We start from the raw sequence: 21240 nt of genomic DNA on the forward strand, positions 1-21240 counted from the left end.
GGCAGGCAAAACTCCTGACCGTGAAGGAGGGGCCGTAAGGTTGCCAGGGAGCTTGCTTTCTGCCCAATATGAGGCAGAGAAAGGCTCCCCGGAAAACACAAGGGGCACCGCGAGCCCCGTCAAGGACGAGAGCTGGCAGGAACATGGAGAATGGGTATGTGCGCACAGGGTTTGTTCCTTCTGGGGCCTCAGTTAAGCGGGGTAGCACAGGCAGGGTCTAACGCGGAGCTGGCGGGGGACACGTCGGGGCAGCTGACAAGGGCTATATGCCAAGCCGCAGGCATGGAGCTTGGGAAACTCGCTGAAAGCCCCTCTGACACCCCCCCCCGGCCGCCCCCCGCCCCGGGGCCACCCCCGGCGGAGCTGCTGCTGGCCGGCTCAGGGTCATGGCTGGGGCATGCCAGGTATCCCTGCCGCCGTCCTGCACAAGCCGTCTCCGGGTGCCTGCCGCAGGCACTGCGCAGGTGTGTCTGGGCAGCCTCTAGCAGAGCCGCGGGAGAGCTCAGCCCTCTCCTCACCAGGTCTCAGCTGGGGAGAGCAGCCCCGGGGAGCTTTGGGGAGGGCTCTGGCCCTCCTGCTTCAGGGGCCTTCGGAAGAGGTGGGCAGCCTGTGCCCTGTCCCCAAATGACACGGGGCCGCTGACGTGCCCACCCAAGGGCAGGCTGGTGCAGCAGGGCCCGGTGGGCAGAGGAGGACGGGGCGGAAGCAGCCGTGCCACCTCGCTGCCGCTTCCCTTTCCCGCCATGGCAGGTCCATCTCCCGGGAGCCTTCCCGAGGCCTGTCTTCTGGCCAGGGCCTCTGCGCTGGCACCTGCTGCCTGCCTCGGATCGCCTGGCACGGAGACCGTGCATAACAGGCCTCTGTCTTTTTCCTTCCCCAGGTTCACCCATTCGCAGGAGGTCCAGGGCATGACCCAGCAGGGGCCTGCATGCTGCGGGGCCTGCTCTCAAGAAAATGAGAGTAAGTTCAACACTGGTTTGCTCGGCAAAGTCCTCTGGGATGCACCCACAGAGCTCCTCTGCACCAGAGCTGGAGGAGATGGTGCTGGCACGACGCAGTGGAGAGGGGCCTGCAGGCTGCCCTGCTCTGGGCACAAGTCTGCCCAACAAGTTTTCGCCAGGAGCTTGACTCAAAAGGCGAGGGCAAACGCTCACAGGCTGCTAGCACCTGGCCACAGGGCAGACAGCTTTCTCAGGAAAGACGCCTGAGATCCTCCAGTGCCCTCCTGCCGCCCCCAGGTCCTAGTCCCCTGGGGCCTGGTGTTCAATGAGCTGGTGAGGGGTGAGGAGAAGAGGCTGCCTGCCACCCCGGCATGTTTGGGGCCGGGCCCGACAGCCCTGCTGAGCCAGCGTCATCCTGCTGCGCGGAAGGCCTGGGACCATCTCAGCTACGCGACTGCGACAGAGCTGGCTCCCATTTCCATGTCCTTGTGGGATCCTCTAGCAACCACGGGGTGCACCCATGTGGTGGGAGCCCGGAGGCCAAAGCCTTGCTCGTGCCGCCCTCCTTCCCTGGACGAGCCGTCAGTGCCCGCCCCTCAGTCCCTCACTCCCAGCTGCCCCCTCCCCAGGGCAAAACCCTGGCCCTGCTCTGGGGAGGGAGTGCGTGGGACCGGTGCCCACCTCCCCGTAGGGTCTGACATGCGTCCCAGCAGGTGTCCTCAAGAAGGGTCCTCAGGCTTTTCTCCTGTTTCGTTGGCAGACTTGGTCTTGATCGTTTCTGGCCGTCTGGCGCAGGCCCTGGTGTCCCTGCAGGGCTACCTGAGCACCTGCATCTGCACAGTGTGAGTACAGCACGTGTCTGATGTGGACACGGATCCGTGGGGGTGGTGGGAGGGGAGCAGTGAATGCCTGCTGCTCCGCCCAGTGCTGTGGAAACACCCCAACACAAGAGGGGTTTCATCTCAAGTGCAACCAGGCCTGCCGCCTTAGCGAAAGGGAAGAAGGCGAGCGCGCACAGCAGAGACTGCCAAAGAGCGGCTTTCCCTGGCTAGGTCTGCTCACTTCCTCGGATCATTGTAACTCCATGTCTGAAGGAGATCTTGGAGCACTTCCTTTGGCAAGCTTGGCCTGCACTGTTGAAGGATGCAGACAGAAACCGTGCTGCTTTTGAAAGGGGCTGGTCTGTCAGCTTTCCGTCAGCAGCTGACCTCCAGAATCAGTGCTGCTCAGCTTGCAAGTGAAAATGCCCCCATACAGGGCTCTGCCCCAGTCCCTGAGCACTGGTAACGCCAGGACTCCCTCTTTCTCAGGAAAGAGATCACCCAGAAGAGGAGCGGGCTCTCTCTCATCCTGTCCCTCATCTTCATGGCCGCTGTTGGTGAGTAATCGCCTGCTGCTCGCGGTAGCACAGACGTACGGGTTGCAAGTATCAGCGTGAGGGAGAGGTGCTGGAATGCCCGTGGGACTTTCCACCCTCCTGCTTCTGCAGCTCAGGGAGCTCCCTACATGCAGATCCCAGCCAGCCCAAGGGCCGCTGCAGACGCACCGGGCGTTAGGAAGCGCAGCCAGCAGGACCCTTTGAGACAGAGGTCCCTCCTCCTTTGCAGCTTTCCTTTGTGGACAGGCTGTGCAGAAGCTGCCACGGCGCAAGGGAATCCCTTGCTGCCTATGAGGGGAGGCTGAAAGTACAGCCTGCGTGTGAGAGAAGCAGATGGGCAGAGGCAGTGGGAGAGAACAGCCTGTGCGGCTGTGAAAGGGAGGTTGGAGGTGGTCTTTCTCTATCAGGGAAACGAGTGCCAGGTTGCAAGCTCACGCCGGGGACAGGCCCAGCTCCTGTGCTGCCGCTGTGCTGCGGCCGCTCCGGTAGCCCCCTGGTCGGAGGTGTGCTGGAGGAAGCGGAGACAGTGACAGCCAGGGCCAGAGCTGGGAATCGCTTGGGAACTGGAGCCCAGCTGAAGCGGGGCTCCGTGGCAGTGCCGTGCAGGGGGAGGGAGGGAGAGGTGGCTCTCTTGCAGGCCGTGGAGCCAGGTGTTGGTGCGCACCGCAGCAGGGAGCGAAGCTCTCAGCCAACCTCTTGCCACCCTGGTGTGGGAGGAGACAGCGTGACTACCGGGATCATTAGAAACAATAGTAAAATAACTGTCTGTTGGTGATGTGAATTACAGCTGGTGCCTACTGCGGGACTTCGCTGCCCATGTGGATGCTGTGGGCAAAGGAGGTGCCACAGGTCAGTGACTGTTGTGGGAGAGCAAAGTCCTGCAGAGGAGCACTGCTGACGGTGGTTGAGTAAATCACCAAATCCTCCGTCTCCAGGCCGTGACCCAAAGAAGCAGCAGCAGCTTCTGCGGTGCCTTTCTAGAGCTGCCGGCTCTGCTAAGCTCCAGCAGCTCTGGGACTCAAGCGTAGAGCCTTTCCCTTTCAGGTGCTGCAGGAGCAGCCTGTGGGCGAGCTGAAGTCTGTGTGGTAAGAGCCCTCTCCAGGCCCGCAGCTCATTCGCTGGGGTAGTGGGAGTCCTGCTTGTGCTGTTTGCACTCCCCTGTGTACTGCCCAGGGCTCGTGCCTTTCCCTCCCGCTTTGCCTTTTGCCTCAAGCTGGAGGTGAAGGGAAGCACTTGCAAAGCAGGGAAAGAAAAGCGGGGCTCGAGCACCTGTGTCTCTGCTCATCTCCAAGCCTGGAGGCTCTGGGAGGGGCTGGGCAGCTCTGACAAGATCCGCTTTCCCGGTGTCTGCAGGAACTCACTTGCTCTGCTGGGGCAACAAGTCCAGGAGGTGGCACAGCTGAGGAAGGAGGTTGCGCACATGGCTGAAGAGATGAGCCGTCTGAAGGAGGTGATCCTGTGCTTTGGGAAAGAGGGCAGGGCCCCACACAGGGTGCTTTCCTGGGGCTGCTGATGGGGTTTTCCTGCTCACTCTGCCCACCCATCCCTTACCGGGGCTTGCTGGCTGAGCTTCTCTGCTCTAAAGCCCCTTCCTCTGACCAAGCTAAACTGGGCCCCGGGCCACGCTGGCAGCGGAGGACTGGTGCCTCTGGTAGTTCTGGCCTGGCCCCAGAGAGCAGTGAAGCACGAGTGCCCTGCCAGAAGCATCCGGCCCTGGCGGAGCTGTGCCCATCTCCAGGCTGAGCTGGACAGCATGGAGGTGGAGATGAGGCTGTGGGCCCCAGACCCACGCCCACGCTATATGGTTGTAGACACAAATGCTCTTGCTGAGCCCTCGCCATTGCCATCAGGCAGCTTTGAGCACAGCAGCTGTTTGGACAAGGCTTGTCTTGCACTTTCTGACACGGGCTCCTCCCTTTGCTCTGTGCCAGGACTCCATGGTCACACTGAACGGCCCGCTGACGTGGTCGTCTCCCGTGTTCATTTCTGTCTTTCCCAGGAACTTCAGGACATGAGAATGGCAGTGTCCGCGATGCCTTTGGAAGAGAGCGTCCAGATGTCTGCCTGGACTCTGAAAAGTGCGGGTAGGGATGCGGGCAGGCAGGTCTGATTGATTGCGCTGGGCTCCTGCTTAGCACTCCCAAAAGGAGGCCGTGCTGCAGACTCTGCTCTCTGAGGTAGGGGGAGATGAGATGAAATCCCAGGGCCCAACAGTGCGCCGGTGGCAGAGCGGCCCCCTCAGGCTCCAAGGGCACGGGGCTCGGCGTGGGACTGGCAGGCAGCCTTAGAAATACCCTACAGCCACGGGGCCCTCTGAGCCCGGGGCCTCTGTCAGTCAGCTGCTCTCTTCTCCCTTCAGGGGTCACCATTGACCTGCAGAGATCACCCAGGAGCTATGTGTGGCCCTGCAGCGTATTCTGGTTCCTTTGTGATCTCAACGCTCTGGATACTTTTGTGCAGGTATGGTAGCAAAAATCATTAGTGCTGGTTTTGTTCCCCTGGAAAGCTCGAGGGCAAGCCCCGCGTCGTCTGCCCTCAGGCCGGTGGTATTGCTGAAGCCCATGGCACTGGTCAGGTGCCAGACAGGCCTGCGGTCTCACACAGGGCTTGGCTCGCTAGAAACCAGCAGCTTCGCCCAGGAGCTGAGCTGAGCTGAGCTCTCCTCCGGGGGAACGCAGCGAATCCTCTTGCCCTGCCCGGGAAGACGTCTGGGCACTTCTGTCCATTTCCCAACACGCCACTCATTTTGAGCACAAATACAGCGTGCAGGCACTGTGCCGACAGTGCTGCTGGCTGCACTGGTGGCAGCACGGGCCACGTCACGTCCTTACCAACCGTTGCCGTTGCCCTCTGCTTTCAGCTGGACATCTCCCCGGGATACTGCTGGCCTTTCCGAGAGTCTTGGAGCCAGGTGGTCATTAGGTTGCCCGCACAAGTCCGACCAACCGCGATCACTCTGCAGCACCCGTTGAAGAAGTCCTCTGCGCTTGGGGACATGAGCAGCGCCCCCCGAGATTTCACCGTCTCGGTAAGTCTCTGCCAGGCACTTGGGGCTGGGACGTGGTGCTGCAGAAAAGCCGTAAGGGAGAAATGTGAGGGGAAGTGCAAGGTGGCGTCATCCCGCCTTAAGACTTGCCCAGTGCGTTTTGGCCCAACCGCTCAGCTGCACCGCATCCCGCGCCAGACTGCGCTGGGGCCGCGGGACAGGGGTCGGGTCACGGGCACGGATCCGGCATGCATGTTTTCTCATGGCTGAGTTGAGCCTGACCTGGTCCCCTGTGCTTTATCTCCAAGGGAGTGGATGAGGGAGGAGAAGAGGAAACTCTGCTCGGGACGTTCAGCTATGACATCGAGAAAGAGCCGACCCAGACCTTCCCTCTGCAGGTACGGGAAGCTTGTGTTGGCAAGAGGCCAGGGCAGAAACGCAGGTTTGCCAGCAAGTCAGTGGCAGGAGGAGCGTGGACGATCCCCACCCTGGCCGAGAGAGACGTGGCAGGGTTTGGAGGGCTGAGGCAGCACCCAGCGAGGGCAGCAAAAGTAGAGCGAGACCTAGGGTCCCCACAGCTTCCCGCCTACGCCTGCTGCTGCTTCTGGCAGAGCCAGCCAGAGCCTTGCCACCCCACGGGTGCAGCGCGCTGCCCTGAAACGCAAGTGTCAGGTGGCGACAGCCACCAGGCACCACCATGGGGATGCCCCGCAGCCAGCTGCAGGGTGGCCAGCATCCCCAGGCCTGGGCTCTGCTGGGGAGGCAGGTGGAGGAGCCGCTAGGTGCTGCCACACCCCATGCGTGGGAGCGCTCCTTGGCCACTCTGCCAGCACAGAGGCCACAGCGAAAGGAAGGGGTGGTGGGACAGGGACGGAGCCCCAGCTGGGCAGGCGGTGGCAGGGAGGACACCCAGCACCTTGCCCCAGCAGCAGGACTTTCCCCAGGCTCCATTTCCCCCCAGACCCAGCAAGGCTCAGGTTTCCACAGCGGCGCAGCCTACTCTCCGAGGCCGGGCCTTTGCTGTGCAGAGGCACAGGGACCCTGGGTGGGAGAAGGGAAGGAGAGAGAAGCTGTCCCCTCGGCCAGGGCGGGAGCTGCGCCTCCCGCAGCAAGGGTCAGGCTGTCAGAGGAAGACGCGGGGGGGCCTCCTGCCGCTCCTTACGCACCAGGAGCGACGTGTCTTTTTGCTGTGTTTTCTTTGCAGAAGAAGCTTCCCGGAGCCTTTCAGTTTATCAGGCTCGTCATACAGAGCAACTGGGGAAAGTCAGGCTACACCTGCATTTATCGAGTGCAGGTTCATGGGAAGATAACAGGAAGGAACGCCATGGGCCAGGCATGACGAGACTTCCTATCATAAAAATAAATAATGAAAAAAACCGCAACAAATCCCTGGGCAGAGGAATGTGGCTGTTAGTCTGGAGCAGAGCGACATCATTTCGCAGGCCCCCTCAAAGGCCACATTGGATCTAGACATAGCGGAGAACCTGGGTGGGCCTGAGAGGTGTGTGGAGGCCTGGGCAGGGGCGGTGTCCAACACATCGCCCAGGAGGAATCCCCCAGGGGGATCCTGGCTCAGCTTTCCCCGGCCACCGTGCCCACGGTGCCCCTCCAAGGCACAGACCTCTGGCCTGACAAGAACATGGCACCCCTGACGCTCCGGCCGAGCCGTGGGGCCTTGTAGAAAGGCACAGGTGCGTGGAGGCTTGTGCAATGCGTGACGGGCCGGGAGCAGCCATCACGAGAGTGCAGGTGCCTGGGAACGGGGCACCGGTGCCTCAAGGCAGCTGGAAGCAGACAGGGGAGCCAGGACAGGAGGGCTCTGGAGGTGTCAGGGGTCATCAGGGGGCTGGGGCAGTGGGAGTCTCAGCTTTGAGGAGCTGGGAAACCTCTGGGAGCCTCTGGGAACCTGTGGGATGAGGAGAAGGAAGTAAAGGCCAAGACAGCCATGGGGGTCTGGTTGCACCATGGGGGAACCTGACAGGCATGAGGGGTGTTGGGTGGTGCTGGTGGAATCACCCAAGGGGCGAAATACCTTGCCACAGGTGACACAGACCGTCCCGTGTCCGTCCCCCCCCCCCCAGATGGCCTGTGGACACAGGTATGTGTATGGAGAAAAAAATCCCAAGGCATGCAACAGCAGTCGCTCCACCACCTTCTGCAGGCAGGCTGATGCCCAGCCAGTCTCCAAGCAATGGCTGCTTTGCAAAGACCAGAGCCCCAGTCTTGATCGCTGAGCATGACGTTGAATGGCATGGAATAGACCTTTGGTCAATTTGGGTCAGCTGCCCTGGCTCCATCCCCTCCCAAGCTCTTGCCCACCCCCGGCCTCTTCCCTCGTGCGGCCAGAGGAAGAAACAGAGACAGCTTGATGCTCCGTGAGTGTAGTTTAGCAGCAGCTGAACGAGTGGTGTGTCATCCGCGCTCTTTTAGCTGGAGATGCAAAACACGGCACCGTAAGGCTGGGTCAGCATGGCTGGGAGAAAAACCTCTGCCCTACACAGAGACACCATTCCACCTCTGACAGCGCAAGGGAACGCTTACTTTCCCTTCTTCTCTGCAGAGGAGGAGATTCAAAGAGCAGCAGCACTGCCTGAAGCAGCTGTGGGATCAGGCGAGAGCAAAAAGCTCCATCCACCCTGCGTTCCCGATTCCTGCGGGCTCCGTAGGAGTGCTGAGCCCTGCCCAGGGGACACACAACATGTGGCACCCGGCGCAGAGCCCAACACGGCTCGGGAGCTCCCATGGGAGCGTAGGTGGCTGCGGATGGGTTGTGCCAGCAAAACTGCAAGGTCTCTCCCCACCTCCCGCTCCGTGAGACCCCCAACTGTGATGTCACAATCATCACCTCAGACCATGCGGGCCCAGGGCTCTCTGAGGTCAGGGCTTTCCTCAGCAACGTGGTACTTTGGGACACGACTGCCGGGCAGGAAGCAGCTCGCGCTGTGTGCCTGTGACGGGAGCGCTTTGCACGGGAATCAGTTTGGAGCTTTTGCCCGAGTGGCCGTGCACTCGGCAGGCAAAACTCCTGACTGTGAAGGAGGGGCCGTAAGGTTGCCAGGGAGCTTGCTTTCTGCCCAATATGAGGCAGAGAAAGGCTCCCCGGAAAACACAAGGGGCACCGCGAGCCCCGTCAAGGACGAGAGCTGGCAGGAACATGGAGAATGGGTATGTGCGCACAGGGTTTGTTCCTTCTGGGGCCTCAGTTAAGCGGGGTAGCACAGGCAGGGTCTAACGCGGAGCTGGCGGGGGACACGTCGGGGCAGCTGACAAGGGCTATATGCCAAGCCGCAGGCATGGAGCTTGGGAAACTCGCTGAAAGCCCCTCTGACACCCCCCCCGGCCGCCCCCCGCCCCGGGGCCACCCCCTGCGGAGCTGCTGCTGGCCGGCTCAGGGTCATGGCTGGGGCATGCCAGGTATCCCTGCCGCCGTCCTGCACAAGCCGTCTCCGGGTGCCTGCCGCAGGCACTGCGCAGGTGTGTCTGGGCAGCCTCTAGCAGAGCCGCGGGAGAGCTCAGCCCTCTCCTCACCAGGTCTCAGCTGGGGAGAGCAGCCCCGGGGAGCTTTGGGGAGGGCTCTGGCCCTCCTGCTTCAGGGGCCTTCGGAAGAGGTGGGCAGCCTGTGCCCTGTCCCCAAATGACACGGGGCCGCTGACGTGCCCACCCAAGGGCAGGCTGGTGCAGCAGGGCCCGGTGGGCAGAGGAGGACGGGGCGGAAGCAGCCGTGCCACCTCGCTGCCGCTTCCCTTTCCCGCCATGGCAGGTCCATCTCCCGGGAGCCTTCCCGAGGCCTGTCTTCTGGCCAGGGCCTCTGCGCTGGCACCTGCTGCCTGCCTCGGATCGCCTGGCACGGAGACCGTGCATAACAGGCCTCTGTCTTTTTCCTTCCCCAGGTTCACCCATTCGCAGGAGGTCCAGGGCATGACCCAGCAGGGGCCTGCATGCTGCGGGGCCTGCTCTCAAGAAAATGAGAGTAAGTTCAACACTGGTTTGCTCGGCAAAGTCCTCTGGGATGCACCCACAGAGCTCCTCTGCACCAGAGCTGGAGGAGATGGTGCTGGCACGACGCAGTGGAGAGGGGCCTGCAGGCTGCCCTGCTCTGGGCACAAGTCTGCCCAACAAGTTTTCGCCAGGAGCTTGACTCAAAAGGCGAGGGCAAACGCTCACAGGCTGCTAGCACCTGGCCACAGGGCAGACAGCTTTCTCAGGAAAGATGCCTGAGATCCTCCAGTGCCCTCCTGCCTCCCCCAGGTCCTAGTCCCCTGGGGCCTGGTGTTCAATGAGCTGGCTATTTAAAATAATACAATAAATACTTATAACAGCTTTGTTTTAACACACTCGGGGCAGATCTGTTGTTCTCTCAACCCTTCGAGCCCCACGTTGGGTGCCAAAAAGGACTGTCGTGGTTTTACCCCAGCCGGTAGCTGAGCACCATGCAGCCGCTCGTTCACTCCCCCCCCCTGCCCCCAGTGGGATGGGGAGGAGAATGGGAAGGAAAAGACAAGACCTGGTGGGTTGGTGTAAGGACAGTTTACTAGGATAGCAAAGGGAGAGGGGAAGACAAAACAAAACAAAACAGTACTTAACCGAGTATACTAAACTGGTGATACAGAATGCAGTTTCTCACCCGAGGACCATACAACTCAGACTGCATGCTCAGACCTGTCCCGAAACCGGACTGTCCCCGAGCCACGCGTCCTGGAGCTGCTACTGCCCCTCCCCGGCTAGCCCCCTTTTATGCTGAGCATGATGTCACATGGTATGGAATACTCCCTTTGGCTAGTTTGGGTCACCTGTACTGTCTATGTCCCCTCCCAACTCCTTGTGCACCACCAGCCGTCCCGCTGGCAGGGCGGTGCGAGGAGCAGAAAAGGCCTTGGCCCCGCGTAAACACTGCTCAACAACAGGTCCATAGAACAAAAACATCTCTATATTATCAATGCTGTCTCCAGCACAAATCCAAAACGTATCCCCACACTAGCTACTATGAAGAAAAATCAATCCTCTCAGCTGAAACCAGGACAACCTGTTTGATTGTTTGCAAACAGTCACGTTCTATTTCCCCACTATCTTCTGAAAAGGTGGATAGAGATAATGGAGAATTAAGCATAGATGTTACCTTTAAGTTCACATCATCCTTCTCCAATAAGATGGCTTGATATTTCATCATTCTGCTCAGTGACAACCAGTGATTTCCTTTTGCTCCAGTACCACTGTCAGCATATGGGGCGCTTACACAGTCATGCATTGTCCCACAGTGAGCTTCCGGGTCTTTTGAATCAGTAATACCATTGCTGCTACAGCCCAGAGGCAGGACGGCCAGCCTTTACTCACGTTGTCCAGCTGTTTGGAAAAGTATCCCACTGGTCTCTTCCAGGATCCCAAACACTGGTTGAGGACTCCTGGAACCAGGTGAAACCTTTCGTGAATGAACAATTCAAAAGGTTTAGTAATACTTGTTGGTTTACTAGTTGAGCCTTCTTTTTAGACACTTGATATCCCGTTTGTCCCAAGAAATTTCAAGGCTTATAGTGATTTCCATACACTTACACTTATCAGGTGACTTGGCCGCAATTAACACAGCGTCCACATATTGCAGTAAAGTAGAATCTTCCATTCTTCTAACTCTTTGGCTAATTGATTCCCAAACAGAGTGGGGCTATTTTTAAACCCCTGGGGAAGACCTGTCCAAGTCAACTGAAAATTTTTTTTTCCACCCTGTCATGGGGCTTTTCCATTTGAAGGCAAACAGTTCCTGACTCCCCTCATCCAAGGGTATGCAAAAGAAAGCATCCTTTAAGTCCAGAACTGTAAACCATGTGTCCGTTTCTTTAATTGTCTACAATTTGATTGACAGCTCTCAGGTCTCGTACCAAATGGTAGTCATTTGAATGAGGTTTCTTTACCAGCAGGATTGGAGTGTTAAACACTGACTGGTATTCAACCAATAGCCCGAATGTTTTAAAATTATTTATTAACATCTCTAATCCTATTCTAGCCTCTAACTGTAAAAGGTATTGTTTCTGCCTTACCGATTTAGCTCCCGGCTTTAACCAAATCTTTAATAGTTCCATGACTCATGACCTTCCCAGAATTCCACTGGCCCATACCAATGGGACTACTGCGTTCTCTATTTCCTGCAGGATTTCTGGTTCCATTTGAACTGGGTCCTGTAATATATAAACTTGAGCATCTAAAGATTTAGATTCAGGTATTTTACACAGATCCTTCCTCTTTTGAAAGTTATTTGTGCTCTGACTTTGGTGAGGAGGTCTCATCCAGCAAGGAAACAGGGCACTCTGGCATATATAAAAACTGATGGGTTACTCACTGTTTCCCAATATTAAAACCTAGCTGTTGAAAGAATGGCCTCCTTTCCTTTTTCCCTGTAGCACCAAAACCCACCACATTCTCTTGACTTAGTTTCCCTTTACCAGTATTAATTACTGAGTAGGCCACTCCAGTATCTACCAGAAAGTCTATTTCCTCATTCCTCAACATTGTTGTGACCAGGGGTTCTGTTGGGGCTTCTTTCGAGACTTCGCCCAGTCCCCATCATTGATGAGTATCTTCGTCTAGGGTAAGAAGCCTCATGGCTATTTGAGCCTGTTCTGGCCTTAGTCCAGACTCTCCACCTCTCCCTTGGGGGCATTGCCTTTTCCAGTGTCCCTCCTGTCTGCAAAATGCTCACTAATTTGGACCCAACTGAGCAGACACTCCTCTTCCTATTCTCCCTCTACCTCTTCCCCTTTCTCCTTTACCTCTGGGAGCTCCTCTCCCAGGATTTGTCAATGCAACAGCTATTTTCCTTTCCCAATTCTCTTTAACCACTTCTTGGTTATTATACACTTTCTCAACCCTTTCCAACAACTTGTTCAAATTCCTCGAATCCTCTCCCTCTAGCTTTTGTAACTTTCTTTGAATATCTAGACATGCCTGTTCCACGAAAGATAAATGCTAACTGCAAGGCATCTCCCTCCTTTTCAGGATCTTCCCTATAAATACCTGCCAATTTTTTCCACAAGCATAAATCAGTCACTAAGAAAGGTACTTTAACGGTCACTGGTCCCTCTGCCCCTACTGCCTGTTGCAGCAGAGCTTGCACAACTCGACCTCCCAATCCTCCCCTTGTTCTCCCTGTAACAGCACTGAATTCCTCACTTCCAGCAAAAGATTCCCCTTCATCAGAAACATCCTCCTCCCCCCCTTTGATTCCTTCTATCCTTTCCCTGGGATGCAACCAACATTTCCACCTCCTCATCCAGTCCTCCATATTTGATGCACCATTTACTGATACTACACGCCCAACAACAACGCTTAAGAGAGTTTCTGATTATCTTTTTCCAAGGCCAGAACCAAAGGATGTCTCAGTATTGATTTACATTTCCTGCTCCATTCAGGATGATCTCGTAAAGCAAAGAATAAATCAACATAGGGAACTTCATCCCATTTCCCCTCCCTTCTGCAAAATAACATTAACTGAAGCATAGTATTACACATCAGACTGCCATCTCTAGGTCATTTTTCTCCACTTTCTAATTTATGCATCGACCACCAGTTTTGACAATATTCGAGAAGCTGCCTCTGAGTGAGAGGATCTCCCCTCACCTTCCTCCAATGTTTCAATATACATCCAAAAGGATATTTTTCAGAATCCCCCCTTCCACAGAGGGTTTATTACCCATTATAAAATAGTATGAAAAGCAACACAAAAACACAAAAGCAACGACTTAACACAAAATAACAAGATGAACACAAAATAACAAGATGAAAACACCAAAGCAACGACTTAACACTTTAACCCCTCAATAACAAGACATCGGGGACTCGAACCCCTCATACCAGTGGGACTCTCACCCACCGCTTCCAAACCTGGGTGTCCTACAGACTTTTGGCTGTTAGGATTGATTCCTTCCTTTATAGCCCAACCCTGCCAGGCTTTCGCTACACCTTACAGGCAGGCAACCTACCAAACCCTCCCCTTAGGTACCTTTGTAGCCCAACCCTGCGAGGCTTTCGCCACGCCTTATGGGCAGGCAACCTTTAATGTCCCTTACTTTAATGTTCCTTAAAGAAAAGAATTACTTTACTTTCCCAGGGGTCCTGCTCAGAGCTCTTCAGTCCGGGGATTGGAGGTTATCCCCGAGAATGGAGGTCCTACGATCCCATGGATCCATCAAGATTCAGAAGCAGTGTCCTATCTGGGTTGCCAGAAACTGTCACCAAATATGGGATAATAAACTCTCCAATACTCCGTTTCTAGTATTAGAGAGCAGGCATTCTTTATTATGGTGCCAGATGCACGGGAGAGAGCTCCGTCTATCATGTATTTACATAATGCTGGCATTGCAAAACTACACTACACATGCGCCGGGGTCTTGGGTGGTCGTCGGTGGTCATTTGGGGAGTTAGCCCCCCACTCCTTTTTCCTTTTCATGGTCTTGAGGACAGTTTCTTCTCCTTGGATGTTTCCCAACTCTGTTGTCTGCCCAAGCTGTTCTTCCTTATCAACCCTGTTTGGGCAATAGTGCCCGGATGTTTCTATTCTCAAGGTTAGGATATCTTCTCTGTACACATTAATTACTCATAAGCCTTGTTAAATTCAAAGCTAATCATTGTTTGGTAAAAGAATTTCTCAACACCCGGACCCAGCAAGGCTCAGGTTTCCACAGCGGCGCGGCCCACTATCCGAGGCCAGGCATTTGCTCTGCAGAGGCACAGGGACCCTGGGTGGGAGAAGGGAAGGAGAGAGAAGCTGTCCCCTCGGCCAGGGCGGGAGCTGCGCCTCCCACAGCAAGGGTCAGGCTGTCAGAGGAAGATGCGGGGGGCCTCCTGCCGCTCCTTACGCACCAGGAGCGACGTGTCTTTTTGCTGTGTTTTCTTTGCAGAAGAAGCTTCCCGGAGCCTTTCAGTTTATCAGGCTCGTCATACAGAGCAACTGGGGAAAGTCAGGCTACACCTGCATTTATCGAGTGCAGGTTCATGGGAAGATAACAGGAAGGAACTTCATCGGTCAGGCATGAGGAAACTTCCTACCGTAAAAATAAACAATGAAAAAAATGCAACAAATCCCTGGGCAAAGGAATGTGGCTGTTAGTCTGGAGCAGAGCGACGTCATTTCACAGGCCCCCTCAAAGGCCACATGGGATCTAGACATATTGGAGAACCTTGGCGGGCCTGAGTGGTGTGTGGAGACCTGGGTGGGAGGTTGTTGCCCAGGAGGAATTCCTTGCACAACCAGGGAGAAGCTCAACTCCTCTGATTGGTTCAGAGGTACAACAAGCTGCTTGGATTGGTTGTGTCTGGCGTGGTGGGCCGGTCTTGTCTGTTGCTGAGGCAACTGGATCCGGCTGTGACCACTTCAGGGCTGTGTCTGCCAGGCAGCCAGTCTGTGTGTGCTGGTGTGGCAGCCACATGTAGGATTGTGCCATGAGAAGCAGCCAGACCCCCAGGGGCATCCTGGCTCAGCTCCTGTTTCCCCTGGGGTATGCTGGAGCCTTGTGTTAAATGATGGGTGAGGAGAAGAGGCTGCCTGGTACCCCGTGTTAAGGCATGTTCAGCATGGTTGGGAAAAATTGCTTTGCATTACACAGAGACACCATTCTGCCTCTGACAGCAGAAGGGGCTGCTTAGTTTCCATTCAGGTCATTCAGTAAGAGTTCGAACAATATGTGTCTCTGTTATAGGTTGGGGGCAATAAAGAGCCAAGGTCTTTGCCAATTAAGTTAATTTGATTTATTAAAGCAAGCGACAGCAAGCAAAACAGTGCTGGGCGGCCGAGGAAGTCTCTGCTCCCACCAACGGCTCGCACCTTCCCTCCCAGACCCCAGAGTTCTTATAGTCTTCTTAGTTCCGGCTGGTTGCACTCTGCGTCTACGTGGCCTGTTGTTAGTATTGCCCTCCTGTTACTAGGTGGTTGTGATTTGCCCTCCGGTGGTCGGGGGGGGGGTGGGGTGGGGAAGGTGCTCCTCTTCCTAGCAACTGAGTCCTTGACCTAAAACTTCCATATTTGGTTATTACATTTGTTACATTTAAGGTAACTATACTGCTCAACAAAAGGCCTGCAAGCTAGGTATATTGCTGCAGTTTTGTTAGTTCTGCTTTATAAGTCCCCTTTATTTCTTCATTTTATGAACAAACCTATATATATGTTTATTACAACCCCCCCTTTTTCTTTTCCACATTTTGTTCATTAAAACGTAGTAGTTCTCGATGGCTTAAAGCGAGTGTTCCTCTTATCTCTGGGTCACTTGGGATTTGTTCAGATTTGGCTCTAACAAGCATGAGGTGGGCAGCCTCTAGTCTTCCCTTTACGATGTTTATTAATCTATTAAAAATACATGGTCCAAAGGTTAGTCCTAATATTAGAAATAATAAGGGTCCGGCAATTGTTGACAACAAGGTGGTAAGCCAGGGAGAGTTGTTAAACCAGGATTCATACCAAGGTTGTTGGGCCTCTCTTTCTCTTTTTCTTTGTTCTAATCCTTCTCTTAATTTAGTCATTGTGTCTCTAACAATTCCTGTGTGGTCAGCATAAACGCAGCATTCTTCCCTAAGTGCGGCACACAGTCCTTCTTGTTGCAAAAATATCAAGTCCAATCCCCTTCTGTTTTGTAACACTACCTCTGATAAGGACCTCACAGATTTTTCCAGAGCCGTGATAGACTGCTCAATCCGGGCTAGATCTTCATCTACGGCCACCCTTAATGAGCTAAATTCTTGATTTTGGTGTACCAGTGAGGCTACTCCAGTACCAACGCCTGTTCCCCCAATGATCATCAAGGTAGCTACTGTTAATGCTGTAAAAGGTTCCCTTTTTGCTAGGTGGTGCTCTGGAATAATCTGGGTCCTATAGACTTCTTCTTCGGAATGATAAAGGATTTTTGGAACTATTATCACTTGTACACAAAATTCAGAGGTCTCATTAAAGATGTCAATAAAAACACAGGGGATTAATCCGCTTTTGGAACATATCCATTTAGTATTGTTAGCGGGAATTAGCCACTTTGCAGGTTTCGTCTTGTTCTTTATCTGAACATAATTGTTACATAAATGTTGTTGGTGTGGGGGAACGGTTCCAATACATTTACCTTGTCCTGTAACCGATGTTAGGGTTATACCTGGGGTTTTAGATCCTTCCAGTTACATTCAGCTGGGTTACTTCCATTAACTCGTTTGGGGTTTTCTGATATCCCTACTGCTTCATAAAAAGGAGGTTTAATCGTAAAACAAAGCCAACAAGTGTTAGTCAGGTTAGGTTTGGTTACATTCAAAAGTTGATAAGTAGCCTTCATAAGCTTCCAAAGGGCATTTTGTGGAGGTTCAGGACTGGGGGGCATAAAAGTCTGGTTCCCAAAACCTAAAAAATCATTTTGAATCCCAAGAGTTACTTTTACTTCGGGTGTAACAGGAGTTACATTCACTTCAGGTATATCTTCCTCACTAGTTAAGACTTTGTTGGGGCCCACTGGCAGTGGATCATTCATAATCGATTGTTTTCTAATGAGTATTAGGCATCCGCTATCGGTTCCAGGTTGCCAATATCTTACCCCCCAGGTTCGTCCTATTAACCACCCAGGGTCTTGGGGTTCCAGAATTAAGACTCCTAGATATTTACAGTCTCCTCTTTTCCATACATTACCATATTGGGCATAACTGGGTGGGTTGCATCCATGTGGTTCCCAGGTAACCTTAAGATATTTATCTTTCTTTGGAGGTGTCCACCCCATCGCAATAGTTTCACACCCCCAATAAGCACAATAATAATCATAAGGGGAATTACAATATTCTCGCCCTGGATTTGAACTAGGGCACCAATAGGTAGCTTTAGAATTCCACCCGAAGCGGCGTAGGTTGTCTGGGCTACAGTCTTGACCCATTAGCTCACAATTAGTTATGTTAAAGAAAGGAGCTCCTGCAGTAACGTTGGTTTTAAGAATTTTAGAGTCTTCCCATTTACTTAAAGTCCAACTAAAAGGTTGATGTTCATATTCACAATTGGCAATAGAGCAAATGGTTAAAAGCACACAGCTAATAGTTTGCCAAAAAGGATAGGGTCCCCGCCAATTGGGTATCATGATGCTAATCCTTTGTATTTCCCAAGGGTGTCTGCCTTTTGTATCTTCTTGTGAGGATTTTCCGGATTTTACAGGGGAATTAGAATCCTTGGGGCAGTTCTTGCAGCATTGCTGCATTATCCCATTCGATTGGTTCCCGCCTCCACGATTTCTTACCTCTCTGCCTCGCCCGCCAACTCGGGTGCTTCGAGCCGCGGGGTGTACCATCTTCTCGGCAGCAGGGGTATTCTTCAGGAGGTCTGTCGATACGCCCCTTTTCTCGTTTGACATATGAGTTCCAGTTCCTATCTTTCACCAATGGTGAGTCACACCGGATTCCCTTCAGGGTTCTTCGGCAGCACCCTTTAATAATTTGGACTACCAGCAGAGCTGGTTCGTTTAGATGGTTACAGTAATTTTCAGGATTAATTCTTTTAATAAAGATTTCCCACCACTGATGGGATTCTTTTGACAATTCTCCAGTTTCTTCCCCAATTTTAGAGCTATTCTAGTACATTCCCTTTCAAAGTCATAACATGCATCACATATTCCTCTAGGAGGCCTCCCTCTATGGCAATGGGTCCACCACCATTCTTGGCAAACTTTACAAATAAAACATGCAAAAGAATAGCATTTACAATCTTGATTTCCACCCTGCTAATTTCCCATTATGGCTTTCTTGGATTACCTTCACAGAATTCATAGGTTCTCTACACGGGTTAAGGGTTGTTATTTCTTAAAGGTGACTTTTAAGTCTCCAGGTGTGCTGGTGATCTTCCAAGACCGGTTGTCTTGAGCTGGTATGGGTCCCTTTACGCGACTGGTATGAGTCCATCCGCGCTCAACAGTTCTTACAGCAGTGTCTGTGGTAAGCAAAACAAGGAAAGGTCCCTCCCATTTAGGTTTTAAAGAGGATTCTTTCCATGATTTTATCAAAACCAAGTCTCCAGGTTGGATATTATGGATGGGTGCCATCAGTGGGGATCGTTGGGTGATCAATCCCTTTTTCCGCAGCTCATTGCGTCTCTTCATCAGCCTGGTAATATATTCTGCAACATACTGGTTTTCTAATATAGGGTGATTAGTTGGTATTTCAATGTCATACGGCATCCCATATAACATTTCAAAAGGTGAGATTCCAGTATCACATCTGGGTTGAGTAGGGATGTTTAATAAGGCCAGGGGTAGACATTTGACCCATGATAATTTAGTTTCTAGCATTAATTTTGTCAATTGTTTCTTTATTTCCCCGTTCATCCTTTCAACCATTCCAGAGCTTTGGGGGTGATATGGGGTATGGTATTCCCACTTGGTTCCCATAGGGATTAGGGCTTCTTTGATAGCTTTAGAGGTAAAGTGTGGTCCCCTGTTGGAGTCAATTACCCCCACTATCCCATATCTAGGGATGATTTGTTCTAAAATGGCTTTTATCACCACTTGCGCAGTAGCCCTGGCAGTTGGGATGGCTTCTACATAGTGTGTGAGGTGGTCAACCATTACTAATAAATATCGATATCTTCCCTATCTACTTTAGGGAGTTCAGTAAAATCTGTTTGGACTTTTTGAAAGGGTCTAAGAGCTATTTCTCTTCCTCCAGGTACTTTTTCTCTTAATTGTTGATTGTTTACCTTTTGACAGTTCAGGCATGCACTCATTAGTTGCTTAGCCAAATTATAAATCCCCATGCATACATACTTGTTAGCAAAGTGGTCTACCATGGGTTGTACTCCCCAGTGAGAGTGGGTTTTATTATGTAATTCCTGCAATATTTTCCAGGCTAGCCCCTTTGGCAGGACTTCTCTGCCATCCGGTAAGAACCACTTATCTCCCTTTTGAGTTGCTCCTTCCTGTTTAAGTATTTCCTTTTCTTTATCTGTGAATGCCAATGGCATCCTTCCCGGGGGTTCAACTCCTTTGTTTACCACAGTGTCCCTTTGATAGAGAGTCAATAATGCTGCCCTTTTTGCCTCCTCGTCAGCTAGATTGTTTCCCCGTATTTGTGGTGTGGTTCCTCGCTGGTGCCCTTTAACGTATACTACTGCTATTTCTGTAGGTCCTCTTAAAGCTTCAAGAGTTTGTTTGATTAACTCCTCGTGGATCAATCCTTTTCCCTGTGAATTTATTAGTCCTCGTTCCTCCCAAATTTTTCCAAAGGTGTGTACCACCCCAAATGCGTATTTCGAATCAGTGTAAATAGTTCCCCGTTTTCCTTTAAGCAATTTCAAAGCTCTTAAAACAGCATATATTTCACATGCTTGAGCGGACCAAGATTTGTTCAGGGGCCCCGATTCAATGACCTCTAGAGTTTTCCCATCAACTAGAGCATATCCCGATTTTCGGGTTCCTTCTATTACTCGGGAGGACCCATCCACATATATCTTTTCACCTTCTTCCAATTCTTGGTCCTCTAAATCTTCTCTAATCTTAGTCTGCTGTTCTATGCACCGAATGCAATCATGTGTTAGGGTCTCTACCGGCTCTCCATACAAAAATTGGGCAGGGTTTTGGAGGGAAGTAGTTTCAATTTCCAGTTTTGGGGAATGTATTAAGATGCTTTCATATTTTAGTAATCGAGCATCTGTGATCCATTTCTCTGCCTTTTGTTGCAAGATTCCCCGAATGTTATGGGGGGTATATACTTTTAAATTCCCTCCAAAAGTGATTTTGCTTCCTCTACCAAGAGAGCGACAGCCACTATAGATTGTAAGCATGATGGCCATCCCCGACTAACGGGGTCTAATAATTTTGAAATATATCCCACAGGCTTTTTCTTCCCAGCCCATTCTTGGGTTAGTACCCCATAAGCTGTTCCCTCATGACTGTTCACGAACAGGTAAAAAGGTTTTCTTATATTGGGTAGACTTAACACAGGGGCATTTACTAGGTCTTCCTTTAAGTCTTCTAATCTTTTATCATCTTCCTCACTCCATTTGACTAATCCATCAGTCACCAACTTTTGATACAAGAATTTAACCTTATTGCTAAAATCCTCAATCCACTGCCGACAATACCCCAATAATCCCAAAATCTGCCTTATCTTTTGTTTCGGGGAGCTGTCAAGGATAAAATGCCATTCACTCTCTCTGGGTCCAATTTCTTACAACCCTTAGTGATCCAGTGTCCTAGGTATTTCACCTCCTCCTCAGTAAATTGCAGTTTAGATTTGGACACTTTCAGTCCCTGGAGACTGAGGAAATTCAGTAATTTAATACTCTCAGTTCTTACAGCTTCTTGATCAATTCCTGCTAATAACAGATCATCTACATATTGAATGAGGGTTACTCCTTCTCCCGGGTGGTAATTTCTTAATATTTGCTCCAAGGCTTGGCCAAATACATTAGGGGACTCCGTGAATCCTTGGGGAAGTACGGTCCATCTTAGCTGCTGTTTTCGATGGGTGTCTGGGTCTTCCCACTCAAAAGCAAAATAGTCCCGGCAATTTTCTTTTAATGGGCAGGCCCAAAAGGCGTCCTTTAAATCAATTACCGAGTACCATTGATATTCTGGGCTCAGTTGGCTCAACAATGTGTGTGGGTTGGCCACTACTGGGAACCGAGAGACGGTTCGCTTGTTGATTTCTCTTAAATTGTGTACCAACCTGAAGTTCCCATCTGGTTTTTTTACGGGTAAGATGGGAGTGTTGAATGGGGACATACAAGGTTCCAAGAGGCCTTTCCTTAGCAGTCTATCAATTTCAGGTTTTAGCCCCATCCTCCCCTCTTTTGATAGGGGATATTGTTTAATTCTTATGGGAATCTCAGGGTTTCTAATAGTTACCTCAAAGGGTTCAATGTTCAGCCTACCTACAGTATCAGGGGTATACCATACTTCAGGGTTTATTCTTTCCTCATCCTCTACTCGGAGAGGACACAACTTAACTCT

General features: G+C 52.2%; 1 protein-coding gene across 1 annotated transcript; it reads left to right on the forward strand.

The window, feature by feature from the left end:
- The first annotated feature begins 2280 nt into the window (after window positions 1–2280).
- On the forward strand, window positions 2281–6701 carry LOC142599564 (sperm-associated antigen 4 protein-like). The gene is made up of 9 exons (XM_075740800.1): window positions 2281–2319; window positions 3107–3168; window positions 3364–3404; window positions 3673–3769; window positions 4319–4403; window positions 4679–4779; window positions 5180–5347; window positions 5614–5703; window positions 6510–6701. Exons 1-9 carry the CDS (start codon window positions 2307–2309, stop codon window positions 6642–6644), a joined length of 792 nt encoding a protein of 263 aa, XP_075596915.1. The 5' UTR covers window positions 2281–2306; the 3' UTR covers window positions 6645–6701.
- Window positions 6702–21240: the final 14539 nt, after the last annotated feature.

The sequence above is a fragment of the Balearica regulorum genome, chromosome Z, assembly GCF_011004875.1.
Source record: "Balearica regulorum gibbericeps isolate bBalReg1 chromosome Z, bBalReg1.pri, whole genome shotgun sequence".
Classification (NCBI taxonomy): Eukaryota; Metazoa; Chordata; class Aves; order Gruiformes; family Gruidae; genus Balearica; species Balearica regulorum.

Bases quoted from the DNA above. Each gene is read 5' to 3' on its own strand.
- LOC142599564 (XM_075740800.1), top strand. The intron at 5,348-5,613 runs GTAAGTCTCTGC...TTTATCTCCAAG, and splicing joins CCCGAGATTTCACCGTCTCG to GGAGTGGATGAGGGAGGAGA. The intron at 5,704-6,509 runs GTACGGGAAGCT...TTTTCTTTGCAG, and splicing joins CCCAGACCTTCCCTCTGCAG to AAGAAGCTTCCCGGAGCCTT.